The 27,517-nt window shown below is 43.4% G+C and overlaps 2 protein-coding genes across 7 annotated transcripts; both read right to left on the reverse strand.

Moving 5' to 3' along the window:
- Window positions 1-123: 123 nt before the first annotated feature.
- Window positions 124-17,295, reverse strand: LOC308127336 (protein-methionine sulfoxide oxidase mical3a-like). The gene is made up of 24 exons (XM_080492321.1): window positions 17,250-17,295; window positions 14,694-15,102; window positions 13,775-13,982; window positions 13,591-13,707; window positions 12,440-12,541; window positions 12,183-12,338; window positions 11,902-12,002; window positions 11,518-11,775; window positions 11,325-11,440; window positions 11,124-11,250; window positions 10,963-11,056; window positions 10,086-10,233; window positions 9,626-9,822; window positions 9,446-9,546; window positions 9,280-9,357; window positions 9,026-9,187; window positions 8,755-8,829; window positions 7,626-7,700; window positions 6,642-6,801; window positions 2,933-3,036; window positions 1,915-1,975; window positions 1,624-1,768; window positions 684-853; window positions 124-605 (listed from the first exon to the last, which is right to left on the reverse strand). The coding sequence occupies exons 2-24, from the start codon at window positions 14,955-14,957 to the stop codon at window positions 481-483; spliced, it is 3,144 nt and encodes a 1,047-aa protein (XP_080348447.1). The 5' UTR covers window positions 14,958-15,102; window positions 17,250-17,295; the 3' UTR covers window positions 124-480.
- A 2,176-nt stretch (window positions 17,296-19,471) lies between these two features.
- On the reverse strand, window positions 19,472-27,142 carry svopl (SVOP-like). Of its 6 annotated transcripts, none has more exons than XM_080492291.1 (17): window positions 27,052-27,128; window positions 24,675-24,948; window positions 24,444-24,572; window positions 23,951-24,042; window positions 23,742-23,840; window positions 23,514-23,585; window positions 23,080-23,204; window positions 22,895-22,958; window positions 22,107-22,232; window positions 21,548-21,676; window positions 21,391-21,464; window positions 21,101-21,297; window positions 20,848-20,959; window positions 20,688-20,769; window positions 20,521-20,610; window positions 20,330-20,443; window positions 19,549-20,232 (listed from the first exon to the last, which is right to left on the reverse strand). In XM_080492291.1, exons 3-17 carry the CDS (start codon window positions 24,550-24,552, stop codon window positions 20,218-20,220), a joined length of 1,500 nt encoding a protein of 499 aa, XP_080348417.1. In that variant the 5' UTR covers window positions 24,553-24,572; window positions 24,675-24,948; window positions 27,052-27,128; the 3' UTR covers window positions 19,549-20,217. The 6 variants fall into 6 exon arrangements, with proteins under 6 accessions (XP_080348415.1, XP_080348417.1, XP_080348414.1 ...); XM_080492288.1 differs by having other exon boundaries at window positions 23,951-24,069; XM_080492290.1 differs by having other exon boundaries at window positions 24,675-24,959.
- Window positions 27,143-27,517: the final 375 nt, after the last annotated feature.

Consider the following 27,517-nt stretch of genomic DNA (forward strand, 5'->3'; position numbering starts at 1 on the left):
TGTGTGAACGGGGCCTCAGTCCGATGGCCGGACATGAAGAACTTCATGTGCGTCTCCACTATTAGAAACCAATAATGTGCAAAATAATCACGTCTTTCAAAAAACACTGCTAAAAACTATAATCAGATGCAGAACGTTTTAATAAATAATTAAACATCTCAGTTGTAACATACAATTTGTTGCATTTGTAGTCATTTCTGTTGAATATTGATCATGTTAAATGATTTGCACATCATTGTGTTCCAACTTTTTCACACATTTAAAATGTCACAACTTTTTGGGAATCTGGATTGAAGAGGCAGCAGGTAGATATTTTTTTGTAAACAAACAATTCCCACTCAAAAAATCTAAATGGATAAATGTGACATAAAGTGAAATAGCATGTGAAGTGTTACATGACCTTTCTTTTAACCTTCCATTAATGCTTTCGGGGACTCCTGTAACACTCAGACCTCTCGGCTTGTTACTTGAAACACGCGGTTAGAACAGATGATGAAGGTTAAATGGAAAGTTGGCTCTGGCTGGTTTGATTCTACCTTCGTCCTCCTCTAACAGGAGCCAGAGGCCCGAGCGACGCTCCGTCTCCCAGGGGCAGTACTCCCCCTCTACCAGCAGGGGGAGACACACAGCACAGGGTCACACAGTGCAACAGAACACTGACACACAAACACACAGCGACTCACCCTCACTGGACTCCTTCTCTTCCTCCTCCTCCTCCTCATCTTCATTAGGCTCCTCCTCTCTCAGTTGAAGAGCTTCTGTCCAGGAAGCCCCACTTTCCTCTGATGACCCACTTCCGACACGCCCCTCCTCCTCCTCCTCGTCCTCTTTCTTCTCCTCTTCCTCCAGTGAACTGAACACGGATATGAAGAGGAGGTCAGAAAACGACACATTTAAATCAAAATATATCAACACAAAGACATGTAAATACTCTTTAAAGTCTTGTTTCTATTTACATTCAGTTTTCTAATGTGTTCCGGTTAAGTCAAATGTTCTGTAGAAGTGAACACACAGGGCACCTCCTTTCTCCTCCAGATATCTCTAGAGCAACTGTGAACACGAAAATCTCTCAGCTCTGCCTGAAGAGTACAGCTAAAATTGATATTTTCCACACTATTAACAGTAAAACAACACCGTGGGAAAGTTAACACTGTTAACATCGGTTGGGAAGCAAAACTCATGAGTTTTTATTTTCCACTAACTGCACCATAAACTGAACATTTTCTGAAAAAAAGTCCCTCTTTTCCTCTCAATACACCTCTAAAACAGCAGAGTACTTCTAAATCTCTGACTTTATTTATGTCTGACTGGAATATATATAGCACAATAACTAAATACAGCCAAAGGCACGTCAGTGTGACAATGACCTGCTTTATATTATCTGTATTATTACTAACACACTTGAACGCACACATTTGATACCAGGTAATATATACTCTGATATTATTTATTTGTCTTCATTTCAGACTGTATAGTTGTAGTAAGGCTACATATATTCACATTATATATGACACATTAAATATTCCTCTCATTTGCCTCTACATTTCCTGTTCTCCCTGAGCCCGTGTTGGTTTAACTTCTCCAGCTCAGGCTACAGTTTGTTTCTGTATTTCTGTTTCATACCTGAGGTGGTGGAGTTTGTCGTCCTCGCTCAGGTTGAAGCGGTTCAGGACCTCCTCGGACACCTCCTCCTCCTCCTCCCGCAGCTCCGCCTGAGAGCTCCGCCGCCGGTTCTCCAGCTCGATCCTCTCCGCCATCACAGACGCAGCTGCAGAAACACCAAGGCAGCCGCGCACGCACACAGACACACACAGAAACACACACACACTAAAGCCCACATTGATTCCTGGTTCAGGAGCGCGCTCAGTGCCAATGCAGGTGAAAATTGAAAGGAGGCGCCGGTGAGCAGCTCACCTGAGGAGCAACGGGTCGCCGTCTGAGAGTCCGACAGGGACGGAGCCGAGCTCAGAGACACCTGCAGGACAGACACACACGTTTACAGCTGCTGGAACACCACAAAGTACACAACAGATGTACAACGGTATATGTAAACGTCTTAAATAATAAATAACATGTTAACCTTTGTAAACATGCCAGTAACAAACATATAATCGTGTTCAAACATAATAATTAAAAACAGAAATCTTTATAAATGTGTCATTATGGATGAGTAAACATGTGTAAACATGTCAATAACAAACATGTAGGAAGAGTAAACATGGGTAAACATATTAACAATCATGTAAACAGGTCTCTGTGGATGAGTAAACAAGTGTAAACATGTAATTAACGAACACACGGACATGTCATTATTGATGAGTACACATTGTAAACATGTTATAACAACCATGGAAATGTGTAAAACATGTCGTTATTTATAAGTAAACATGTGAAAACAAACATGTCGGCATGTCATTTTTAACAGCTCAATGTGTAAACGTATTATCATTTATGAGTAAACATGGAATAGAAATCATATCATTTTGGACAATTAAACATGTAAACTAGTCATTATGGCTGAGTAAACATGTAAACATGTGTATACATGTCATTAACAAACATGTAAACATGTCATTTTTGTAAAGAAAAAATATATGTAAACATGTCATAATATTTGGATGAATGTGTAAACAGTCATTATTGAAGCGTAAACATGAGTAATTATTGAAGCGTAAACATGAGTAACTCTCTCATTAATCATATTAATCAGCTGTCAGGATGATTTCCTGAGCGTGTGTGAAGCTTGTTATTGTTGTTGTTTTTCCAGCTAAACGTCAGAGCTCTATTCAGAGCCAACAATGACTCAATAGAAGCCTGAAAACCGTCATCATGATGAAGACCTGGACATCTGTCAGCTCGTCCGGCAGTCTATCGGTAACCTGACACACTAAAACGGGTTCTAGTCATTTATTGAGAGAGAACGTTTTCTTACGATGGAGGTTCGATGTGAAGCCGCTCTGTCAGACGGCGTCGGTCTCTTCCTCGGCGCCGCAGCGATCAGTCCACAGTCGGAGTGCTGCAGGCAGTGAAACCTCCCTGAGACACAGACACACATGGTGAGGACACATTTCACAGACCCAAGTTACAGTTTAACATCTGTTTGTAGTCGATGTCTAAACACTTCAGGACGTAGAGTCCGATAGTTTCAAAATTCGTCTGTATTTCGATCTAACAGCTGGTTGTAATCTGTCACTAACATCTGACTGAGAATCTAAGAATATACAGATGTTAGACAGGCAGATGTTGAGGGTGTCTCACTGAGTCTGAGTGCTGTCTCTCTCTCTCTCTCTCTCTCTCTTTCTCTCTCTCTCTGACTGAACTGATGTGTTTTAAATCGCCCTTCTCTCCGACTCCCGCCACAGCTTTGAACCAGGTCATGTGAGCGCCGCGCTCTGATTGGATGCCGAGCACAATCGGGACTCTGTGGTTAAATATATATCGGCGCTGAGAGACGGGCGGAGGCGAGGCTGCGGGCTGCGACCTGCTGGTCGCATGCTGGTCGCAGCATGTGACTGCCTTCAGATTACTGTGGTGAGCTGACTGACAGTGTAATCAGATTACTATGGCGAGCAGACTGACGGACCATCAACTGTCAGGGGAAGTCCTCTGACCACAGCGCCGCTCAGGAGCCACACTCCCGCCGCCGGTCAACCACTGTTTAACAAATAAACTCTATTTCTGCACTGAACGAGTCGTTTTTCAGGTTTTTGGTTTAAATGTTGATTAATTTAATGTTGTTTATCTTGATTTGTGTTGTTCTCATAAAACATTCGGACATTAGTTATTTCAACATTCTTTTATCTGACGATTATTAACTTGATGGTTATTCCAATCTTGTTCATTCAGAAAGCTCAGACGACCCATCGTTGGTTTTGACATTGATCTTTTTCTCAACATAACTTTTTGTTGACTTTGGTTGTCCTGGTACTGGTTGAAAGAGGTAGAGAGAGAGAGAGATGAAAAGAGAAAGAGCGAGAGAGAGAAAAATAACACTTAAGGCACAAACACCTAAGACATTAAAATAAATCTGTCTAAAACTGAAACAGTGAAAAGTATGAAACACACATAGAAAACAGTAATGGAGTAATAAAACGATAATGTGCCACAATAAGAGCAGTGATAAATTATTCCTTAGGCAGTCCCAACATTGTTTTTCCTCACATTGGTCAATAAAAACACTGATTATTCAGAAATTTGTTTCCACGACGTTTATAAAATCGGACATTTATTCTGCTGTGGAAAGTCAGACATTGTTTAATCACAACATTCTTTATTCTGATGTGTTGTTATTACAACAGCAGACACAGGGATGGATGTCAGCCTGGGAGACGTACAAGCGATGGAAACCCAAGAGACGAGAACAGGAAACACGAAGCGAGATGATCTGGCACCGACAAGACGACCAAACATTTGTACACTGAAGAGAGGAGAAGGCAAACTAACAACTCAATCAATCAAGGCTCATGGAGGATTACGACACAAGAGGAACTGGAGTTACATATGAACCAGTGTGACATCCTGGTTCTTTCAACATTTGATTTTTATTCTGACACGGGTAGTTAAGACATTGACTATAACGATTTTTGTAACGTATTTATTCCAACTATTCATTCTGACGCAGGTCCTTCTGATGTTTATTGGCTGATCATTGGTTAATGATGTTGGATTGTTGTTCCAGTGTTTGTTACTGTGACAGTGACGATATTTTTGTTGGTTACTGCTTGATCTTTTTCTGACATTGATTTTTGACAAGGTTTTTTTTCAGGGTTCAACGTGACACCGTCAAAAAGGAACCCTTCAGTTCTGGTTCTATCCTCTGGTATTGGTGTCAGGAGGCCACAGTTTGCCCCGGGACCCGTATTCCAACGAGATAACGGCTTTCAGTTCACCGTAAAGCTGCTGACTGCAGAACAACTCCGCACTGTTCTTTGCGTCAGACCCCAGGCTCAACTGTTCCCGCAGACGCTTTATATTCTACACCTCTCCGAGTTAACCCGTTTCACTGCTGGATGTGGAAGCATTAATAATCACGTTGCAACTCGGGGTTAATCTAAATGACACAGCAGCAGTTATCAGCGTTCTCAAAGGGAGCCTGATATCTGATGATGCTTTATGGATTATTTAGGTCGAGTTTCCACAACACCGCCCTTGTTCTGGACTCCGTAAATCGTCTCAATGAATCTGACATGTGCTGCGCTCTCGAGAAAATGAGCAGATTCTGTCCGGCGGTTTGGGCAGCCGATCGCAGTCATGAGTGTGAAAACAAAAAGCTGAATGTTTGTGCGCCACGTCGCCTCCGGCGGCTTTGAAACGCCAACACATACAAACGCACAATAAAAGAGATTCACATCATCTTATTGCTTTCAACCTCAGATGTTCAGATCACTCATTCCACTAAAACATTTATCGTTGTGATGCCACACTCTCTAATTCTAATAAAATCAATCGTTCCGATAAAAATAATATGAACTTGGTTTTTTTCTCTCGATAGTTTAAATCTCCACCACGACTGAAAACTCGCTCTTGTTTTGCACCAACAGGATGATTAAAACCCACAGAAGAACCTGTTTGCAGTCGACCGGGATAAAGACAAAGCTCTCGATAATGACTCCTTAAGTCAGACGGACTCTCTGAAGATTTCTCTGTTCGACGTCTCCGAGAGGTGTTTGGTCTTTCTGGAAGGTTGAACTGAAGCTGATTGAGGATTTGCTTCCTGAAGGGCTGTGTGAAGGGTATTTTTTTCCAATACAGATGTATTTGTTGGAGGTCTGTCTGATGAAGGGTTTGACACCTTAAGAACATTCTGTTTGAAGGACGTCTGAACAGTCTGATAAACAACCTTCCTAATAGTACTTTTTTTTTCTCAGTATCTGCTGTAGGTCTATATAGTCTTGTTTCCGCTGAGCAGTATGTCCCGATACAGACTGGGACGTGTTTTTGTGTGTTTCCACTGTGAAAAGTTGTGGATGGTACCGGTTATCATTTTCCGTAACCCCTCCATTGAGGTACCTCGCACATCGGTACGGGTTCCATTAGGAGGAGCTGCAACACAACAGTCTGCTGCTTGGTAGTGACGATCGTCAATGACGTCAACAACGGCTGAGCAGCGCCGCAACAAATGTGTTGGTTCCACGTTTACCGTTTCGTGGTGACGTCACATACCTACATTTTAACCGCGGTCCCTGCGGTGGAACCATGTAACAGAGTTGGGTCTGGGTGCGCTTTGCCTTACCGTACCATTCCAGGACATACTGCACAGTGGAAATGAGGCGGATGTTTGAGGTAATCGGGGTCTGACGGAGGGAGATTGTGTCGCGGTGTTCAGTCTACTGAAAGTCTCTGTAGTGGAGCTTCGTCTACTGGACATGTCTTTGATGAACGTTTGTTTCCTGGTCTGGTGGAGGCCTGTTGGTTATATATCCGTCTCATGATGTTTACCAGACGAAGGTCTATCAATGAAGGCTTGACGTGGGACGGCCTGTCTACTGGTGCTCTATTAGGTGGAGATATGTTGGACGGATTCTATTGAGAGGAGGTGTATCGGTTGGAGGACAGTTCTGTCTGATGGAGGCCCAATTCATGCAGAGGTAGTTGATGGAGTTTACTAAAGATCGGAGTGTTGTAGGTCTGTGTGGACTCACTGCTGCGGTGGTCGAAGGTGTACGAGGCGAGTCTGAGGGAGCTGCCACAGGAGTCGCACTGGAAACAGCTGCGATGGAAGAACAGACCCTCGGCGCTCAGCCGCTCCATTACATAAACCCTCTGACTGCAAAAGAAGCAGACGTCACTGCTGCCGGACACCTGGACGTGGACAAAGAGAAGAAACGAAGAAATACTGAAACAGACGTGCTTTCACAATGATCACACACACGATCACACACACGATCACACACACGATCACACACACGATCACACACACACGAAGACGCCAGAAAGTTGCTGTATTTTTTTTAAAAATAGAACCACCAACATATTCCCTCCGAGAAAAAGATTAAAAGCCTTAAGTTTTCCGTATGTTGTGTGTATGTGCACTAGATTCAGTAATATTGTGGAAAATACTCCGTCCTAACAGGCTCATTTATCACTTTGAAACATCGAAACCACCCAGTCAGAAGAAGATAGATCCTGAAAGTCCATATTCATCACATATACAAGGTTTTTTTTATACATCCAGTTCTTGCAGCACGTGGTGATACGCTCCTTATGAATTGTCGTCAGAAAGGCAGAAAATTGCCGTATAGAAAATTATATGGGGGCCCTGTGTAGGAGGAAGAGGAGGAGGATTAGGAGGAAGAGGAGGTGGTGGATATACAAAGTGCTCAGTGAGCAGAGCGCAAACCTCCAGCAGAGTCTGCGAGGACCTTCAGGCTGATCTGATCAATAGAAACTATTCATGCTCCTCAGCTGCTTATTGATCACATGAAGCAGACTGAGGCGCTGCAGGGAGACAGCGATCACACGCCGTTCAGAGGACGAGTGACGCCGGGGGACACGCAGTTGCTGTGACACCCTGGGACCTGGACTAAATAAAAACCCTTCAGTTTCTTCAGGCTTTTCAAACAAACGCAAACGGGGCGGGACCTAAAAATGGAATCTGACAGAGTCAACAATCCACAGACGGGTACCTGATCTTCAGCCTGATTCCTGATCTTCTCCCTGAAGCGGAAACTCATTTGCTGCTGCTGTAGAGTCCGTTTGCTCTGACAGGAGAAAGAAACCATCACGCTTCAAAGGTTGGACTCTGCAGTGCAGCAGACTAAACGTTCTAGACCAGGGGTCTGCAACCTGCCGTTTTAAAACTGGTCTCATTTCCAGACTCAAAATAGCAGAATAAGGTAAAACAGTCAGAATATATGGATTTGCTAAAAATGGAAAAACAAATAGATAAAACTCAAAGAAAATAATTTGGATACAAGAAGATGTCGGGAAAGTAAGGAGTTTTTTTTCAGACAAAAAAGAAAGAAAACAAAATGGAAAAAAGAAAATAGAAAATAGAAAAATGTTTAAAAAAATTAAGAAAAGAAAAAACAATTGCTCCTATAGTTCAAACTGCTTTAACAATTGGACACAAACAGCAACTGTAAACAGCGAAATGGTTAAAGTCAGAAAATCTATGGAAAAAAAAGAAGGAAAAATAAAGAAAAAAAATAGCCACAAAAGCAAAAAATAAATAAATAAATAAATAATAATAATATATATATATATATATATATATACACATAAATTGTATTTATGACACTTCATGAATACATTCTTGTTTCTTGTTTTGTGGCGCCAGATAACTTTCATTTGGTAGAAAATCTTAAAAACCGCTCTTTTGGTCATAAAACCTGTAATCATGTCGAAGTGTCATTGAGCAACACACTGAAACCCAAAGTGCTCCCACTGGAGCGATAGCACCATACAAGTCAAGTCCATTTACTATTTACCATTTTTAAGTTGCAGACTCCTGGTCTAGATTCTACAGGACACCAGAATACAGAGACGAGAGTCTACAAATCATTAGACTTGGTAGACGAGACTCAAACCCCTATTATATTACACAGTTAAAACATTACAGACAGTTGGAGCAGTCAGGAGTCTGCAGGCGAACCACGCTGGAGTCGAGTCGACAGTCTCTACTCTATAGACCATCAGACTCTCCTGATCGTCCCACTCCAGAGGACCGTTTGGAGAGTTTCTCCGATTTCCATCCCGCTCCACTACATTCTACTGATTCTTACTGGTCTCTACTGGGGTTTTGGGAGATTTTACCGGTGTCCATGGTAACGGTGCAGCTGGCTGGTCTTCAGGCTGCGAGGAAGTTGGATGGCTGGACTGTAGCTCGCCCTGCTGGTTCATACGGGTAGTTACAGGATGATACATGACTTACCAGTGGACTGTGTGTGAGTGTGTGTGTGTGTGTGTGTGTGTGTGTGTGTGTGTGTGTGTGTGTGTGTGTGTGTGTGTGTGCGTGTGTGTGTAAAGGTTCCCGGTGATAACCATTGAGTATTAATGAAGCCAAAAGAAGTGGTTCCTCTCTCACCTGTTGACGCAGCACTGCAGGAGAAGAAGAAGAAGCCCTGCAGGCCTCGTCCAGCTTCGCCTGCAGTTGATTGGCCATCTGACGAACCCTGGACTGACTCGTCCCGCCACTCGATGCCTCGTCTGTCAGTTGACCGCTGACGTCACCGTTCAGGTCACATGACTGCAAACAAGACAGGACACAGTTTCACCTGCGAACTTTTGTCTGTTTATTGTCACCGTGGAGAATAGTGAAACCTTCGATGGACCACTGACCTCATGCAGGTCTGGACCGGCCTGGTTGGTCTTCCTACGTTTGTTCAGAGCATCGCTGTGCTCTTGCAGGGACGGCAGCTGGTTATCAGGTTCAGATTGCAGGTTAACAGCCAATTTCGTGACGGACAGAAGGACACAGGTTTGAGTGGACGGGAGCTACTGATACCTTTGGGTTCCTCTTCCTGGACGGACTGGTTCCCAGTCTGCTGAGGATGGAGGCCGGAGAGATGAGAGCTGATCGGAGGTCAGTGCTCTGGCTCAAACACCCTGAAACAAACAACACTTTTAGGTTATCCTGTGTGTGTGTGTGTGTGTTTGAGTTGGTGGCTGCAGTGTGGCGACTGACCAGAAGAAGGGTGTGAGTCTTTGAACAGCTGGTAGAACTGACTCAGGTACATGACCATAGACAGAGAGTCTGGTTCCTCCACAGACAACATTTCTTCCACCGTCATCAGAGGAGCAATCCCAAACTCTTGTTCGGCCAGGTCGAAGCCGAATCGGGTATTTTCTTCAACTGACGCCTCGTCCAGAGACTCAAACTCTCTGAGAAAAAAAAAAAAAAAAAAGTTTCTCAAAGGTTTTTGCTTTCTTTAGGACTAAGATGTGCATTTTCTTTATGATCTGTTGATTTATGAACACAGAACTATTTTGACCGGGGTTGACTTGATTTGCCATTTTAGTCAGTTGTCAGATAAAATCACAGCAGGTGTTTCTTGTTTGACGGTTTTATGTCCCTTTAAATTAAAACCACAAGCCAAAAGAGGAATCAAATCACAAGGAGTGTGTGTCGTGTTCGTCACGTTTACATCAGATCTGGTCGGTGTCGGTGGATCAGCGCGCATAGGGCCCGACCGCTCTTCCAGGAGGTCGTCAGGTCGCTGACGACAACGCCACGGTAGCCACGAGTCTGCTCCTGGCACCACGCCAGCAGCTGATTGGACTGAGTGAAAGATTCTGTGACACAGAGGTGAGACAGTGGACCAATCAGATCGGAGCTAAAGCTGAAAGCATCCACCGTGATGACGTGTCACCAGCGTGTTTCTCTGAGAGGTTCTCAACTTTCTAGACCTCCGTTATGTGTATAGTCGAAGAGTAACAGGGAAGAGTTGTTAGATCTAGAATACAGTTTGGAGTCCCTCAGGGATCAACACTTGGTCCTCTTTATTTTTTCCCTTTCTTTTTTTTCTACTTTACTTTTTCCTTTTGACCCTCTTTACTTTTTTAGGTTGAACAAATGTTTCAGTACCAAGTCATTTCCTTGGACTTCATAACAATAAGTCTGAAACAAAAATCAGAGAATCATAGTCTTATAAACTGAGTTACGAGGACTTCAAACAGAACCTTGTGGTATTCTAGTAATGATATGACAGCACATAATGATTCAGACCTCACAGTAAATATCTCAATGTAATATTCATGGTGTCACAATTGCTACAGTTTATAAAAGCTATGAAGTCATCTTATTCATCATCATCATCATCATCACCTGATTGATTTTCATTGTCTATCAAATGAGAAATGGAATGTGAAAACAACATGCCTGCAGCCAAAGCTTCATAAAGTTACTGAGAGAAACACTGCCGCCATCAGGTCAGACTGTTTAGTGCATTCCAGACGTCCAGGAATATAACAAAACTACTTTTAGGAAGTATTTATTTAATGTAAAAATAAAAATAGACTTACCTCCTCTGAGGAGTCTGGGGGATGTAAGTCTGATGATGTCACTAGAGTCTGGGTTTGACCCCACCTTCTCTCCAGTGTCCACCAGGTGTCTCACCTGAAGACAAAAAACAGAGTTTTTAGGTCTGATGGTCAGTGTTTTCCTGTACAAGTGGGATGTTTACCTGTGCAGGTGTGACGGTCAGAGGGCTGATGTTCAGGTATCTGGTTGATGGATCCACAGAGAACAGAGTGATGTTCTTCTGCATGTTCTCCGGAGTTGTCTGAGGGAGCAGGCGGTACAAACTCTCTCTACAGGACAAATGGAGAGATTTTAGACAGGTGCGAGGCTGTGACAGGTGTGTACGGTCCAGGTGTGACCTCACCTCTCTGCCAGGACGTCCAGAGGAGCTCCACCCTGAGCCCAGTTGCGTATCATCCAGGCTGAATCCAGAGCTGCCAGGAACCCTCGAGCCACTCCGGTCCCCATTGGCCAGAAAGGCTGCTGACAGACACGCAGGTTACCTGTCTGAGTCTGTCTCACCTGGTGAAGCCTGTCTCACCTGTCCACCGTCTCACCTCCAGCAGACTGTCTCCCACCAGAGTGACCAGCAGCTGGTGTCCGTGACGTTGGCGAACCATGGCGGCGTTCTCCGACGCGTACATGCAGGTGAAGTCAAACATGGCGACGTCCGGCTGGCCGTAGTGATTCATGGCAAAGTCCAGGGACGGCAGCTGGTGATTGGTCGAGAAGTCGGCGGCCTTGTGGGCGTACGCCTGCAATGCATTCTGGTCCACATTCTCCTGAGAGAGGAGCTGCTCAGTGTCTGCGAAGTCCTGAGGGAGGAAGGAAAGAAATGTATTGATAAGCTGTGTGTGTGTGTGTGTGTGTGTGTGTGTGTGTGTGTGTGTGTGTGTGTGTGTGTGTGTGTGTGTGTGTGTGTGTGTGTGTGTGTGTCTAACCTGTAGAATGACTCCTTTCTCCAACAGGCTCTGTTTCTTTGCCGTCATTACAAAGTAGTGCGTGTCGTCTTTGTAGTACACAATGTTCTCCAAGTTGATACCTAAAATGATCCAAACAGAAATGTAACGCATCAATGTGATAGACTCCTGAAATCAGCTGTGTCACGGTGTCTTTAGGAAATGGGATGTTCTTGAATTAGAAACCTGTTCATGTAATGAAGTCCACAGGCTCATTCACACAAACAGAGAGGAAATGAACAGAGAAAAGCGTGTGGACCCACCGGTCTCCTGCCGCAGCTCCTGGAAGAACCTCTGGTTGAAGATGAAGGCCACGCCACTGATCTCCTCCACTTTGGCCTCAGCGGTGGTGTTTCTGTTCTTAAAGTTCGCCGTGATGGCGATGGCCAGCTTCCCTCGGAACTCTTTCCGTCTAAAACCTTACTCAACACAGACACAAAGAAGGGTATCTTTTTCACAGACAGGCACACCCAGACTCTCAGAATCAAACCTCTTTGTTCAGGACTCTATGTTCTCGTACCTGGCAGCGTGTTTCTGCGTCCGTCGGCGCCGATGATGACGTCAAACTCCAGCTGACTGACGGGATGAGACTTTGGACTCACCTCTATCCTCCAGCCCACCTCTGCACAGGAGCACACAGAGGTTCTAATTCAAACATGAGACCTCCTCACAGTCACACCTCAGCTGCTTTCACTCTGCTGTCATCACATCTGACGTCAAGTCTTTCAATTAAGTGGACTGGTTCTTTAGTTTTTTTTTATCCTGAACATTAATCACAGTCCAGATATTCACCAATCCTGTCATCATCAGCTTCCCACCGAGCCATCACTCATTAATATCTAAACCTCAGAATTCCTCTTGAATTGATCCAGAAGATTCATTAAAGCTTTGAACTGAAATCCAACCCTCTCTTCAGATGTTTGACCCTTATATGGCAGAATTTATTTGGTTCTATGTTCATAGAATTGTCAAAACAAATGTGTAGAGTGAGAGCTGCTGTTCATTTTTACCAAGATTTAATAACATTGTAATACCTGCCAGTTCATCAATAAGAGTTCATGACAATACTGAGAATCTCATGTCGAAAGTGTAACTCGCTGCTGAATCTTGTTTCGGATTAGACGGTCAGACAATGACTCTAAAAGCTCCTTTTTAAAGCCTGCATATGTCAGAAACTGACCAAGATGCAAGCTTAAAAAATATTATACATCAATTTAATTCATTGATATAAAAAAATAAGATAATCAAAGATTTTTAGTTGAGAAAATTCAAGTGAAATTTGAGGTTAAATTGGATTATATAGTGATGTGTCATCTGCATAGAATTGTATTTTTATTTTATACATATTGGGTGGTCAATCTGAAGGAGTCCTTGGGGTCACCATAATGACTTGAATAAGGAACAAATCTCTATTCCTCCACTTTCTCATAGAATTGATCATAAATGGTCTGTAAGTTGTGGTGAAACAAACACATATGCTAAATTCATGGTAAACATTCAATGGTTGATCCGTCCTGATTTCCTCTTAAACATCCATAAGAATCTGTTGTGGTTTGAACTGAACTCTAATTCCCTCACTGACACTTAGGGTTAGGGTCAAGATGTTCGGACCCCAACCCTAACCCTTCCTCCGAGAAGAAGCGGATTTTGTGTTCGTATTAAAGCCCTCACTGTGTTTTTGCTGGTCCTTCGGTGGCTCCAGCAGCTTCTTGAACTCCACATTGACATGAACTTCGACCCCGAGCAGCAAGGCAACCTTCAGCAGGACAAGCTGCAGCTGGCGGATGCCTGCAGACGGAGACAGTATGAGCCATGTCGAAGCGTTCCAACAGAACGGAACAGAGCTCACACTCACTGATGTGGTCGATGGAGCCAGCGCAGAACTTTCCGTAGAACTTTTTGGCCCCGAGGCCCCGAAGATCATGGATGGTGAAAGGCCACAGGTGAAGCACGTTGTTCCTGGAGAAAGAGTCCCGCTTCTCTAGAAGCACCACCCGGGCTCCCATGAAGCTCAGCTCCACCGCCGTCCTCAGACCACAGGGCCCCGCTCCGATGACCACGCACTGACCAATCAGATAGGAGAATACAGACAGTTGAACAATCGAATTGATAAAACAATTAGATATGGGTAACAGCCAATTAGAGTGAGAACACAACCGGACATGAAAAAGCATTGAAATACCAAGAATCAACTAATCAGAGAGAAGAGGACAAAGTGAATACAAGAGCTGATTATTCAGAAAAGAGTTTGCTGGCCAATCAGGAAGTGGTAACAGCATCAACCAACCGTCAACCAATCAAAAACTGGAGACGACTCTTTAGAGAAGTTCAACAACCGACAGGGAAGAATCTGAGAAAAGCTAACCAATTCCTGGGAGGAAGACACCAATGACAATCAATTCATGAGACACTAAGTGACCAATGGTGACATGGCAAAAACTGATGAATCAGACAAAGGTAAGGACTGATAAGAAGAAGCAGATCAATCAGGGAGAGAAAATAAACATTGAGAGAACAAATAACCAGAGAGAGGTATAGACCAATCAAAGGCAAGTCAATAAGAAGCTGATAATCAGAGAGGAGTAGAATACCATCGAGACTGAGAAAATGAGCCATCAGTCTGAGAGGTAGTGACCAATAGTAGAGTACTGAGGAGTGTTGACCAATCAGAGAGGTCACAGAGACACAACAAGAACATACAGGATAATGGTAACAACCAATAAGAGACAGACAAGCCGGCTAGTAAGAGAGAGAAACTAACTATTCTTTCTCACCGTGGTGTTGCTGCACACTCGGGCCCCCAGAGCTCCATGCTGTGCGGCCCTTCGGTCCAGTTTGGCCCACAGGGCATTGGCCTTCCAGTAGTTGAGGCGCTGTTTGATTGGTCGGTACAGCGGCCTGTCGGCTGTGGCGCGGTCCAGCTGCAGATATTCGCACAGCTGTCCAAAGGACTGAAGCGCGGCCCTGCAGGTCGACGCCGACACAAACTCGTCGAACAGCTCCTGAGCACTGCATTCTGGGTAAGACTTGTCTCCCATGGCGACCCCCAAGGCTGCAGGGCACCATGGGAATGGTGTCACCTGCAGATGATGTCACCGGCGCGCTCCAGCTCGCCGAAGGAGGAGATGCAAAGTGTCAGCTTGATTGTGGAGTTCCTCAGGGCTCCTCACTGGGTACACCGACCTGATATATATTTACAACAACAACCAAAAAATTATCTTTGACATTTCTGTAATTTATTATTAGTGTTGGAACGCGTGGCCGCTTTTGAAGATGACGACTTCACCCTGAGTACACATATTACGAAATCATAAATATCAAATTGGTTAAAAAAAAAAGCCCAGAGTAATAGGATACTAAGATATTGGCAGATACTTACTGGTATTATCTAACATAATACCAGTAAGAATTAAGAGTTCTCTGTTCCAAACGAAAGGTACTTTAATCTATCCAAGCCGAGGAGTGGACAGTGAAGGTGAACAGCAGGTTCAGAGTGCAGAGAGACGAGCTGGATGAAATCCAGACGTCATGCAGATAAACCTGAACCCCTGCTGAGCCTCTCGCAGACGGACCTACTCAATCTGACCGACAGACGATTTCATCTAACTGAGAACGGCTCTGAGACCCGGTTCACTCGACAGCTCCACAGGAAGGACCAAACCTGCTGCACCTCCACATCCGAAACTACTCTACAGGAACACTGCTGATAAAAAATAGTTTAGTTTCAAGGATTTTGCTGTGGCAGTGGGGCATTCTGGGAGCTGAGGGGGTTCAGGGAGTTCCTATGGGGGCCACAGTAGAGACCTGTCAGCTGTGGGATTCAAACCTGTGAAACCTGCAAAACTCCATGTCCGTTTTTCTAAACTCCAGGCTACGCCAAGCCACGTCCTTTAGCACGTCCAATCGCATGAGTTTTCACCAGGTTGGTGTAAATAAGCCAGATTTAGCACACACACAAAAAAACATACTAATAATGATAAAGTAATCCTTCCTAAAATCCTACTATAAAGTGCTATCATTTAGGTAAAGTGCTCACTTGACAGTCTGACAGAGCTAAAGTGCCTGTTTCTTTAGAAAATCTGGCATTTTAACTTAACGTTCACAAGTTTGGTTGTTAATCAGCTTTGTCTCATACTGTCTCTTTAAACCAACAAAGGTGAAGCTTTCTTGGATATCTGGAGGTAGAGTATTCCAGTTTGTGAAACCCTCAACAGATAAGGCATTCTGAGCAAAATAGGACATTTTCTAAACTCCTAAAGCTACACTGCTAACTCATTTAGCTTCAATGCTAACTCATTTCACTCCCTGCTTCAGTGATTTCGTCATGGTTTCTTTTCTTAATCAAGTGAAACTAAACATTTAATGACTCGTCTCACTTCTTCCAGCAGTCTTTACTCTGCATAGATCTCTCGATACTCTCTACTACTGCACACAAATTGACTCTATTTCTATTGTTCATAAACCGTGACAAGAATGAAGTATTTGTATTAGAACTCTGAAACGACTATTTATTAAAGGTGAATTTAACATTTTAAACAACCTGTAACCGTTGAAACTAAACGGATACTTTCACAAGGAAGTTTTAGAACTTTAAAAACAATTATTTTTTCATTCTAAGCTTTCTACTTCTATCAAATCAGAATGATGTCACGGTGTACCAGTCACGTGACAGGATCCTGTGCGTATGTGTGTCTCGGTACGTGGTACAGACGGCTCTGATTTATGTGAGATGCTTTGTTTACACACACACATACACACACACAGCTGTCAGAGGAAACAACACAAACAAGGCTCTGAGCTCTAATAGGGGGAAAAAGGGGTCCAAAGTCCAACAACACACTCAGCCTCACACAGACACACAAAAATGTGAGAATTAAGTGAGAATTCATTTTCACCCTCACTTTATTTGATTTCCATGCCTGGATTTGCTATTTATATTTATTTGTTTCAAAGCTAACACATCTACACAGCCCCAGTAAAACAGTTTCTTATAGTGTTTAATTAGTAATTAGTTTAAGGCTTATTTTAACCCCTAATTATAACAAATCACGAGTTATTATCTTCTTAGGAAGGACGTTTAATCAGTTGAGTAACAATGATTTTTTTTGCATGATTTCAATTCTTAAATAAGATTTAAACTTTTAAATTATGATGTCAGTGAAAACAGCACTTGGATGAATGTTTTAAAAAGGAAACATTGCAGTCTGATTCACACATGGAGTTAGTATCAGGATGAAGAGATGTGACAGAAGCAATTCAGACTGAGACATTAATGCAGATTTACTCACATCAACTTTAGCTTGTACACAGAATCAGTGAATCGTACTCACATGGAGCTGCTGCTGCTGCTGCTGCTCCGTCTGCTGCTCAAATCCCAATGACACTGCTCCCAGAGCCACACTAATCCACTGTAATCACCCACACACACACACACACGTTCCTCCACTATGACCAACCTGATCATACATACAGCACCACCAGCATTACAACAAACACTCCTGAACCTTCTTATTTCTCAAAAATACAGCGAGAATATGAGTAATACCTTCTGATTTTCATCTCATGAAGTAAATGTATTTATTTCAAATATGGCGCCATTTTAACATTTTCTGTTTTTATTCTAACTTTGAAGTTACGCAAAGACAATGACTTTTCTCCACTAACGAAGACTGTGCGTTCAAGTACCACAAGTTTGAGAATCAACATGAATGTACATGAAGTCTCCATTGAGGGGCGCCAGAGGGAAGGGGTCAGGAACAGCATTTGTTGTTTTTTTTAAGGTTAAAATCAGAAGCAAAACCTAATTTGACAAGGCAGACTGCTTCAGTTCATCCTGGACCATTTTCTAGTAAAGAGGCTGTAGGTTTAGGCCTTGTTTACATGACAACATTTCAAGTGAAAATGCATTGTTTTCGTTTTATAAAAGTTTCACATTTGCTTACATTTACGCTATGCTATAAACATGAACCATTGCGAGTACACGAGCATTTGTAAGGATATTTGGGGTGACTGTCAACTATAAAACAACCAAATTCCAGGAGAACATGGATTTGGTGTTATGACACTCTGGAGGCCGCCGTTGTTGTTATTGTCAATCTACAGTCAACTCTTTACTATGGTGTGCGTGTGCAATAGAAAAAGTTGCGTTTTCCCCCCATTTACATCCAGACAGAGTGTTTTCAGATAGGTCCATCTCGGGAACTTTTTTCAAAAAGTTTCATTTTCAGTGGCGCCATTGTCGTCTGAATGGATACCCAAAATGCAATGAAATTTTTTTGAAAATTTGTTTGAACGGGGCCTTAGACTGCTGGGAGACCTTTACCGACTCGTCATAGTCACATATCACAATTACATATCATTGATATATGATACTGAAAGATTAAATGAGCTTTTAAAAAAGTCTCCCTTAGAACAGTTAAATCATTGAAGGAACTTCGCAGGTATTTGAAATTAAAAGTAATATATTTAGCAGAATTTTGGCTTTTCATTTTTTATTGATCCAAAGAGCGTGTGAAGACTATCAGGAAATGGAACATGAAATCGCTACCTGGTGTTAAGAGTATGATTACTCTCGGGTTGAGCACTGACTTTGTTTTCCCACACGTGCACTCGCACCCAACAGGTATAGTACGATCAGATTCTGTGGAGGCCACAAGGTTTGCAAAACAAGAAGTCTCTCACACACACAAAGAGAAATGTCCTCATGAGGTCCTCACGATGGCGGGGCTGTGGCACAGGTGGCAGAGTGGGTCGTCTTTCAACTGGAGTGTTGAAGGTTCGATCGCCGATCCGTCCATAAGTCACAACTCTAAACAACAACCTGGCAGCCGGTGTGTCCAAGTGGAATCCATTTACCATTCACCCTGACAGATAAACTGGTACAGTGAGTGTGTGACTGAGGTCAGAGGGCATGGCCTGAGGGGACTAAGCCCCACCCACAAAGTGTCAGACAGAGAGGTGAGAGCTGATCCTCATCCTGATCCCGTCTGTAATCTGAGAACTAACAAGATTAGCCGGATACTAGCTTCATCAGGGAGGAGGAAGAGTGCAGCAGCACCATCGTGAGGCCGACAGTGCCATTACACAACAGACTCAACGTTTCACTTTTAGGATTTTAGGCTCTGTGCAGTGGCGGATTTTGCGCAATGTGGGCAAGTGCCCAGAGATCCAATGTGTGAGGGGGGGCGCCTGGCACGAATTTGCTATTCTGCCCCCCCCCACCACCATGTCAGATATAGCATTTTGGCACCCCCTTGTGGGTGCAGGGAAGAACTGTAATTTGACCCAGACATTCAACAGGTCAACCGGCCCGATTCTATTTTTCTAGCCCAACATGTTCACAAGAAGCTGAATTGGGTGAAAACGAGTCCAACCTGGCAACACCGCTTGCCGTCAGCTGCCACCTGCACTGACTGCGTGACAGCGGGTTGGTCGCCAATATTTGAGATGCGTGCAGCGTGCTGAATGAAAGGTGGAAAATGAAAGGTGGAAAGAGAGAATAAGAGAATAGAACTTTTGTAAAGAGCTTAAGAACAGCCATCAGGGCGGGTTTGGATTGTTTTAAAACTTTTAACACTGATTCATTTTCAACCCGTATAAAAATACAGTCAATGGTAAAGATGACAGGGTGGATGGAGAAGTCTGACTTTAATGTTTTAAAGGGAAAAAAGCTAGTAAATGTCAGAATTATGCAATTATACAAATACTCATCTCTTTGTGACAGAGACACCTTTACGCGATGTAAACATGCTCTTCAGGGATCTTATTTATACACTACTCTCACAAAAAGATTGTGAACAGAGCCCCGCCTTGTTTTGCTGTGATGTATGGTGGTGGTGTGACGTGGTGTGACATGGTGAAACACTTCAAACACTCCCGAGTCGAACTTTCCAACCTCCTCTTTAATGGTCACTCTTCACTTCTCTTTGTTCTACAGTTTGAACGACGTAAACAGGCACACAGCTACGAGGTCTGCATTATTTTAGAGTCAAACTAAAACATAAAAAACGACGTGTTCAGGGGCATCGGGGGGAGGGTCGTGAGAGACGTGAGATCAGCTGAAGTCTGTTTCATGAGCAGCATCAGACCAGAGTTCATTCATAAAATCATAAGTTAATCCAGATGGGTGTGAATTAATGCGCAGCCACATCCGACTTCAGTAACAGTCTTGAAAGACCAACAGACTTTGTTCAGGGAGCTACATCAAGAGCTTTGTCATGAGATCGATCAAGAGCTTCTTAAGGTGCAAAATCAGGAAGTACACAAGGTGTTTTTTCACAGGCGTCATCCGGAGTTACGTTATGAAGTGTTTTGCTGCGAAGACACAAACAGGAAGTGAATTAAAATAAAGTGATGAAAGGATGAGTGAAGTCATAACAGTGAATGAACATAAAGTGCGATGGTTCCTCACCAGAAGACTTCGTCCTTTGGTTTCGATCGGTAACAGAAAGTTCCCCGCAGAGCAGATCGCCGTGGCAAAAGCAAACGGGATCAGAGCCCAGATGACCGACCGAGACATCAGCACCTGAAGGACACGCAGACCCATGATGCACTGCAACAACAGCCCGAGAGCTCCGATTGCAGAGCAGGCAGTGAACGCACCTGAGCGATGAAAGGAGCGATCATTCCTCCAATCCGACTGAACGACGTGCAGAAACCCATCCCCAGAGATCGAGCCACTGTAGGGTAGACCTGAGGAGGGAACGCCCGAGACCTGAAGACCTGATCTGGTTTTCGAATGCTTAATACCTAATCCTCAGTGGACATACCTCTGCCGTATAGATGTAGACCACGTTAAAGTTCATCGAGACCAGAGAGCGCAGCAGGAACAGCAAGACTGTGAATCCAAGCCTGAAACAGAACGACATGATCCAGAACGGACCGGAGAACTTTCTGGACCTGACGGCACTCGGGATCGAGGTTACTTACATGGTGGTACAGACGTTGAGTAACAGGAAGAAAATGCCAGATATTGCCTGCAGGACCATCAGACTCATCCGACGTCCAAGGATGTTCAGCAGACCGATGTTTAAAGGAATCACTGGAAGACGAGAGAAGACCAGAGTGGACACAGGGCCGTATGTAACAAAGTTTTAGTAATTGTTTAATATTTATTTTCTGTCTAAATTGAAGCTTTGCCGTTTCCCATATTTCTGGACATGCTCTACGTAAGGGGACTCACATGCGACTTCCCCCAAGCAGCTGATGAGCAACGTCTGGTAGTCGCTCATCGCTAAGGGGATGCAGTAACACAGTCCGTCCTCTTGGCGGTGCTTGATCTGGTGGTCTTTGTCAGGATTTGTGATGCACAGCAAGTTCTTCTCCAGCAGCTCCGAACTGCTCAGCACTGAACCGTAGTACGAGAAGGACGCCACGAACCTGCCAAATGACCGCCACATAGAGATGTTCACCCTATATGCTGATGATACACTGTTGTACATCAGCTCCGGCAGCTTGTTAAAACATCCTCACCACGTGTACCACAGCAGTAAGGATGTCCTCCTCAAAGACGGACTGAGAAGAATCCTCCAGTTGCCTCTTTCACTCTGAAACGCACAGAAATGTCATCTGAAGTTGACGGACTTCTTTAAACCATGTTGCGCTCAGCAGAGAAACAAGTCAAACGCACCACGATGGGCTCCGCCAGCCGCCCCGGAGGAAGAGAAGCATGGTTCATATTGGCGATCCACTGCAGCGTCTTCATAGCAGCATCGACATTTCCTGCCGACACGTTGTACCGAGCCGATTCGGGAATATACTGAAAAGTCGAGTTGGATGTATTGTTGTAAATAATGAAAGGTTGAAACCAATGAACTGCGCTGAGGAGACCCCTACAACCTGTTGCGCAAGTTTTTGAAATTGTAGGAACATTTTCTTGGTTGAAATACAAGCAGGAAGAGAAGCGCACGGGTCGCTTTTTTGCATGATGTAGCACAGATGATGTTAGGTGAACCAACGTCACAGACTCACACGCAAAGCTCCGACTGTAGGGAGTAACCCCATGTGTGGGTTTTTTTTGTTTGTTTTTTTTAAACACTGCTTTCCAAGATCCCATCATAATTCCAGTCGCATGGTGCAAATATAATCACAGGCCAATCAGAGTCAAGGTATCTGTTCATTTAAATCGGGCAAAGGTAAAGGCCAACAACAGTCAACAACGGCATCTGTCAAGTCTTAAAGTGTCTCACCTTGAAGAGGAAGATGAGGATGATGCTGGGTGTGATGGAGAACCGGATCATCCACCTCCAGCCCAGCGTGGGAACCACCAACATCCCCAGAATGATGATCAGCATGGAGCCGATCATCCAGAAGACCTGAAACACACAAAATAAATTCTAGGACCATTTATACTGTGTCTTCCGTCTTCACCGTCCAGTATTTCTATATCAAAGATGTAGTACCAGTACTGTGTTATTTGCATGTACTTCCTGTTTGTAGTATTTGACCTTTGAAAGTGTAGGATTAGTGTCCGAGTGTCTTGCATTCTGTGTGAGAATCTAATAAAAGTGTAGTATTTTCTCACTGTGTGGTATTGGAACATTTAAGAAGTAGTGCCTAGACTGTCACTGCAGTATTTGGGTGAAACCTTCATTCCATGTGCAGTACTTCTCTTAGGTTAGTACGAGAACTGAAATATCCGTTTTCTGAATTCAGTGTGCATTACTTTAGCAATAACTAGATACAGGATCAGCACTGAAAGTACTAAAAAACATGTTGTTTTATCTATTCAGAGTTTAGAGTACGTCTCTATGCAGACGATACTGCTTTCTGTTCATCTCTCCATCTGCAATTTCTCCAGACATCCACACTTAGTATCTGTTTCATTCAATTCAATTCAACTTTATCTATATCGCACCACTTACAACAGTCATTTCTAGGTACTCTGAACAGAGAGAAACCCCCCAAAAATCTGTTAAATAATTAAATGAATGTATATACAAAAGTAGAACGACTATAGTCAGAGAGTTGAACTGACGCTGGCCAGAGGCAGCAGGACGGCTCGATGTTTGGCCGGGATGAATTCCGTCTTCAACACGAAGCTGAACAGAAAAAAAAAAAAAACATTCAATCTTAACTCAAAGCTGCAAACATCTGAACTACAGGCGTTACAGTATCCAACAACTTCCAGCCAATCAGAGCGCTCCCTCTGCGGCGACTGACCCCTGCGACACTCCCGCCACGCCGCAGCCCACCATGCTGCGCAGGAAGATGAACCAGCCGTAGGACGGCGCGAACGAGGTGAGCAGAGAGAAGTACGCGCTCCACACGAAGCCTCCGACGACCACCTGGTTACACAGAAATACACAAAGTACACAGTCAACACGACAAATAAAAGTGGAAAATTTTAAATCATTATTGAACAAAATGGAGAAGTATTCATACTTCTCTGGAATTTTTACTTATATAGTCATTAATATCATATAATTCAACAAATGTGATGATTATCGTTGGATAAAAATGTGAAAACTGAAAAGAAATAAGGCAAAACGTGACTGAAATTAAATCAAACAAAAAACAATACACCTTAGTAACGATGGGCCAATCAGAGAGCAGCTTTCATGTGAAGTGTAATAATAAAAGAAGAAGTTTCTGACCATCCAGCGTCCGTATTTGTCGGCTATGTATCCTGCCAAAACTCCACAGACCATGAAGCCCAGAAACACCACCTGAAAACACACAATACTACTCTGAAACTACAGTATTGGCAAGTAGCTATAGGTTAGTACTCGCACTTTAAAAAAGTGGCAGCGATGCATCCCTAATTGAGATGCGACAACACAACTCAGCTAATATAGTGATTCTTTAAGACTAAATGTACTCACAGTGGAAACCAGAGCGACCTGCCAGTCCTGAAGATGCCACTCACACCGAATCTCCGGGGAAACCACCGCCAGGAGCATGATCTCCATCGCCTCCACAATCTGCAACACAAAAATACACACGCCGTCATTTCCTGTGAAGCACTTGAAGTACATTCTGGTTGCGTAGTATCACTACTGCGTGTGGTGTCGGCGTGTAGTATTTTCCGTACGTTGGAGCTTCCCATGATGAAAAACAGCAGCATGTGGAAACGTCCGAATCCGATCGTCTCCACGGCTTCTTCCACCGTGAAGGTCTGTTCTTCTGCACCAACAACAACGGAAACACACACTGAAACTTCATCATCATGACCGTGTAAGAAAAGAAACTCATTTTATTGCAGAGACTGACAACTAAACAAACGGAAAATGGGTGTGCTGCCATCACTGGTGTGACTTCAGCTCACATCCAGGTTAACAAGCAGTTGATCCACTACTTTTTTCTCAAAAAGTTACAAGTAGTAATAATCTCACTACATAATAATTAATATAATATGCACAAGACTGTAAATCAATCTGTTACCATGACAATACGCTGAGTATGAAGTTGTTACCATGACAACACACTCTTAAACTGCAGCTTTCTTCTAGGACGCCGCTGCCCTCTGCTGGTCGCAGATGGTAAAACACGCAGACGCCTCGATAAAGACTTGATCGATTCCTCACCTTTGCTGTTCTTTCTGCCATCCTGCTGGTTGTGTGCCGGTTCGTCCTGCAGTTCAAAATCCTGAAGCTGGATGGCGCTCACCAGCTGAGTCTTCATGCTGTCGCCCATCGTCAGAACTGCTTCAAGTCCTGTTAGAAGGAAAACAGACAATTCAAACCTTAATGAAACGCTTCATGAACTCTCAGAGCTCTTTGGCGCTCAAGACGAAAACATCCTGAAATCGTCCCCACATCATGATGCTGCCTCCACCATGCTTCATCATAGTGACGGGAATTCTCCAAAGTGATGGTTTCCTCCTGACGGGAAACTTTGGTATTCAGATGCAAAACCTCGATCTCGTCCAACTCAAACCAGAACATCCCGTTTCTGGCGGTGTGAAAGTCCTCTCAGGTCTGTGGTGATCGCTTCTGGCAGCCCCCTCCACCACCAGACAAACTTCCATCTCCACAGAGGGACTCCAGCCAGGACCCGTCTTTCCTGTTCGCTCAGTTTGGTGGGTCAGGTCTGAGAAAATCCTTCCGTGGTTTCAAATTAAAGGTTTATTTACATAAGGATAATCAGCTTCGAGGTTTAACATCTTGTATCCAAACATTAAACAATCAGGAAAGTAAGACAAACACAATAGAAACACACAGTCCAATAACAACCAAAGTCAATACTGCGTATTTGCAATTCCAGTTATTTGAGATCAGCTAATGCCAAGGATGGGAATGGAAAACCAGTTGTTGTTAAGAACTAGTTCCCAGTGTTTCAGTTCCTTGGAATCATGGGGGATCTTTACTTTCAGTTCCCTTTTGGAATCTTCAGGTTCAACATTTAATCAAAACACACCTCCACAAGTTTTAAAATGCTGATCCAGATAAGTTAGATCTCGGCTTTACTAAGAGTATATTAGATAAGCATGTCATTTAAAATTTTTTATGGTATATTACAAGATCATCAAGGTACACAGGGATTGTGTTTTTCCAAAGATCCTGAAAGTACAAGTGACACCAGACCCTGTTATAATCTTCTCTGGCATCTCAGAAACTTCAAAAATACAAAATTCAATATCGCAAACTGTCTCATGGTCTTCTTTGTGCTAAGAAATCGGTTCTGTCTATTGTTGCTCAATGTATAGTTCTTCTACGTCTTATTTGATTGTCCTGTATTTATAGCATTTCTGACTGGTATTTAGTCATATGGAAATACTTGAGGAAGCCTTGTTTTGCACACAGTTTGTGATATCTGCACTGGACCTGTTTTTTTTTTTTTTTTAAACAAAGTTTGGTTACATTTCACCAGACAAAATGACAACAGAGCAATTTGCAATGCTTGCAAAGTCGATACTTCATCAGAGGGAGGAAACATCACCAATATGCAGAAACATTTGCACACAGCAGCCAGAAGGTTGAATTGAGGTCGCGTTTCCGCTCCGGAGTGAAGCTCGCCCCAGGAGCAGCGGCAACGTCGGCACATCCTCTGCTGTTAATACTGCAGGTTTTGTTTCCACATGAGGATCGATAAAGAATCGCTGAGCAGAATCGATCCCCCATGATGCCCTTTGTGCCTTTAAATCTTTTTAAATAGTAGCGGGAAATGTTTCTGTCCAAGAAAATGAGGGTTTGAATTGGGCGCAGGATTTTGCTGAAGGTTTGGACAGCTGCTACATGTTGGAGCAACTAACCCTGCTGACGTATAGTTCCACAGGGCTCAGTGTCGGGGCCCCTGCTTTTTTTCCTCCATTTGGTTTTATTTTCACACAACATAGTAACTCATTTTATTGATATACTGATAACAGTCAGTATACAGCACCACTGTAAAAGAAAAAACAAGAAGGTTTTCTCTATCAGATTGCTTCTGTTATTTTTCTCCAACTTGAAGTATGCAGAACTCTCTCACTCGATGAAAATATAAACATAATTGGGTCCTTCAACAAATCCCAAGTGAAAAATGTTTGTGTTTCAAAATACAAAAAGCTAAAACATATTTTTTGTCATTATTTAAGAGTGAAACTTATATTTTGCAGTTGTTACGCAAAAGAAAATGAACCTTTTTTAAAATCAGATTTTGGATTTTGTTGAACATGTTTTGTTAAGCTTTAGATAACTCTTCATTTTTCAGCTTTAATTTTCGCAATTTTTCAACATCAGATTTTTTTATTTTACATTTCTAACATTTAATGTTTCAATCCAGACTGCAGGTGTTGCCCTCATGTTTTAATCGGATTAAACACCCAAACTCAACAGCAGAAGTGCGTCCACGAAGATCTTCAATCCGCTTTTGCTCCTCTTGAGAAATTGAAATACTTTAGAATTTCAGAGCCGAATTCACGTGTGAACGTGCAAAACTTGTTTGCTGTGAAGTTTTGAATGTTTTACAACAAACGCGGAAGATAAAACTTTAAAAAAGACTAAAATATGAACGGAGTCTGGTGGAACCAATGCGGAGGAAACCCAATTCTTCTGGGTCATACGAGCGAGATTTATATCCTGGTGACATCAACTGGTTTAAACTCGGATTAAAAAAAACTTCATTAATCCCCACAGAAACAAGCAACCTCAACCAGACTCCAGTTTAATTTCAAGGTTTTCTCAGAAACAACGTGGAAAAGTAAAAAGTACTCACACTGCAGTTTGAAGCTGTCGGGTCGGTCTGTTGTCATCACACACACACACACACACTAACACACCCACACACACACTGGACAGGTAAATGCGGAAGTAGCGAGTTTCCACCTGAGGTTGAAGGGGAGGAGGGAGGGAAGGAGGCGAGCTCCGCCTTGAACGGATCATCAGGAGGAGATGTGCACCTGAACGCACCACAGCTCCTACAGAGACACACCTGAACGCACCACAGCTCCTAAAGAGGGACACCTGTCTTCCTGTATTTTTGCAAACCTCCCCATGAGTGATATCAGAAGTGTCCTCCATCGAGAGAAGTACTCTTCTATAGTTGTAAAAGGTGAGTGTATTTTAAACAGGTCTGACAGTCTGGCAGATATTTTCACGTCAAGGTATTTGACAACCTAGGAAGGGCCTTTGGTTTTGGTTAACTCGGCATTCCTGACAGTGACATCACACACGTCGGCACG

This window comes from Lipophrys pholis, assembly GCF_963383615.2.
Source record: "Lipophrys pholis genome assembly, chromosome: 22".
NCBI classification, from domain to species: Eukaryota; Metazoa; Chordata; class Actinopteri; order Blenniiformes; family Blenniidae; genus Lipophrys; species Lipophrys pholis.

What these genes read in the sequence shown, in the direction of transcription:
- LOC308127336 (XM_080492321.1), bottom strand. Translation starts at nt 14,957, where the DNA reads ATGGGAGACAAGTCTTACCCAGAATGCAGTGCTCAGGAGCTGTTCGAC. An exon ending in AGACTCACACCCTTCTTCTG is followed by an intron (nt 9,547 to 9,625) that starts GTCAGTCGCCAC and finishes TGTTTGTTTCAG; the next exon opens with GGTGTTTGAGCCAGAGCACT. An exon ending in CTGCAGTGCTGCGTCAACAG is followed by an intron (nt 8,830 to 9,025) that starts GTGAGAGAGGAA and finishes ATGAACCAGCAG; the next exon opens with GGCGAGCTACAGTCCAGCCA.
- svopl (XM_080492286.1), bottom strand. Translation starts at nt 24,552, where the DNA reads ATGGGCGACAGCATGAAGACTCAGCTGGTGAGCGCCATCCAGCTTCAG. An exon ending in TCCTGCTGCCTCTGGCCAGC is followed by an intron (nt 22,233 to 22,894) that starts GTCAGTTCAACT and finishes TGTGTGTTTCAG; the next exon opens with GTCTTCTGGATGATCGGCTC. An exon ending in TCGCTCCTTTCATCGCTCAG is followed by an intron (nt 20,444 to 20,520) that starts GTGCGTTCACTG and finishes CGTGTCCTTCAG; the next exon opens with GTGCTGATGTCTCGGTCGGT.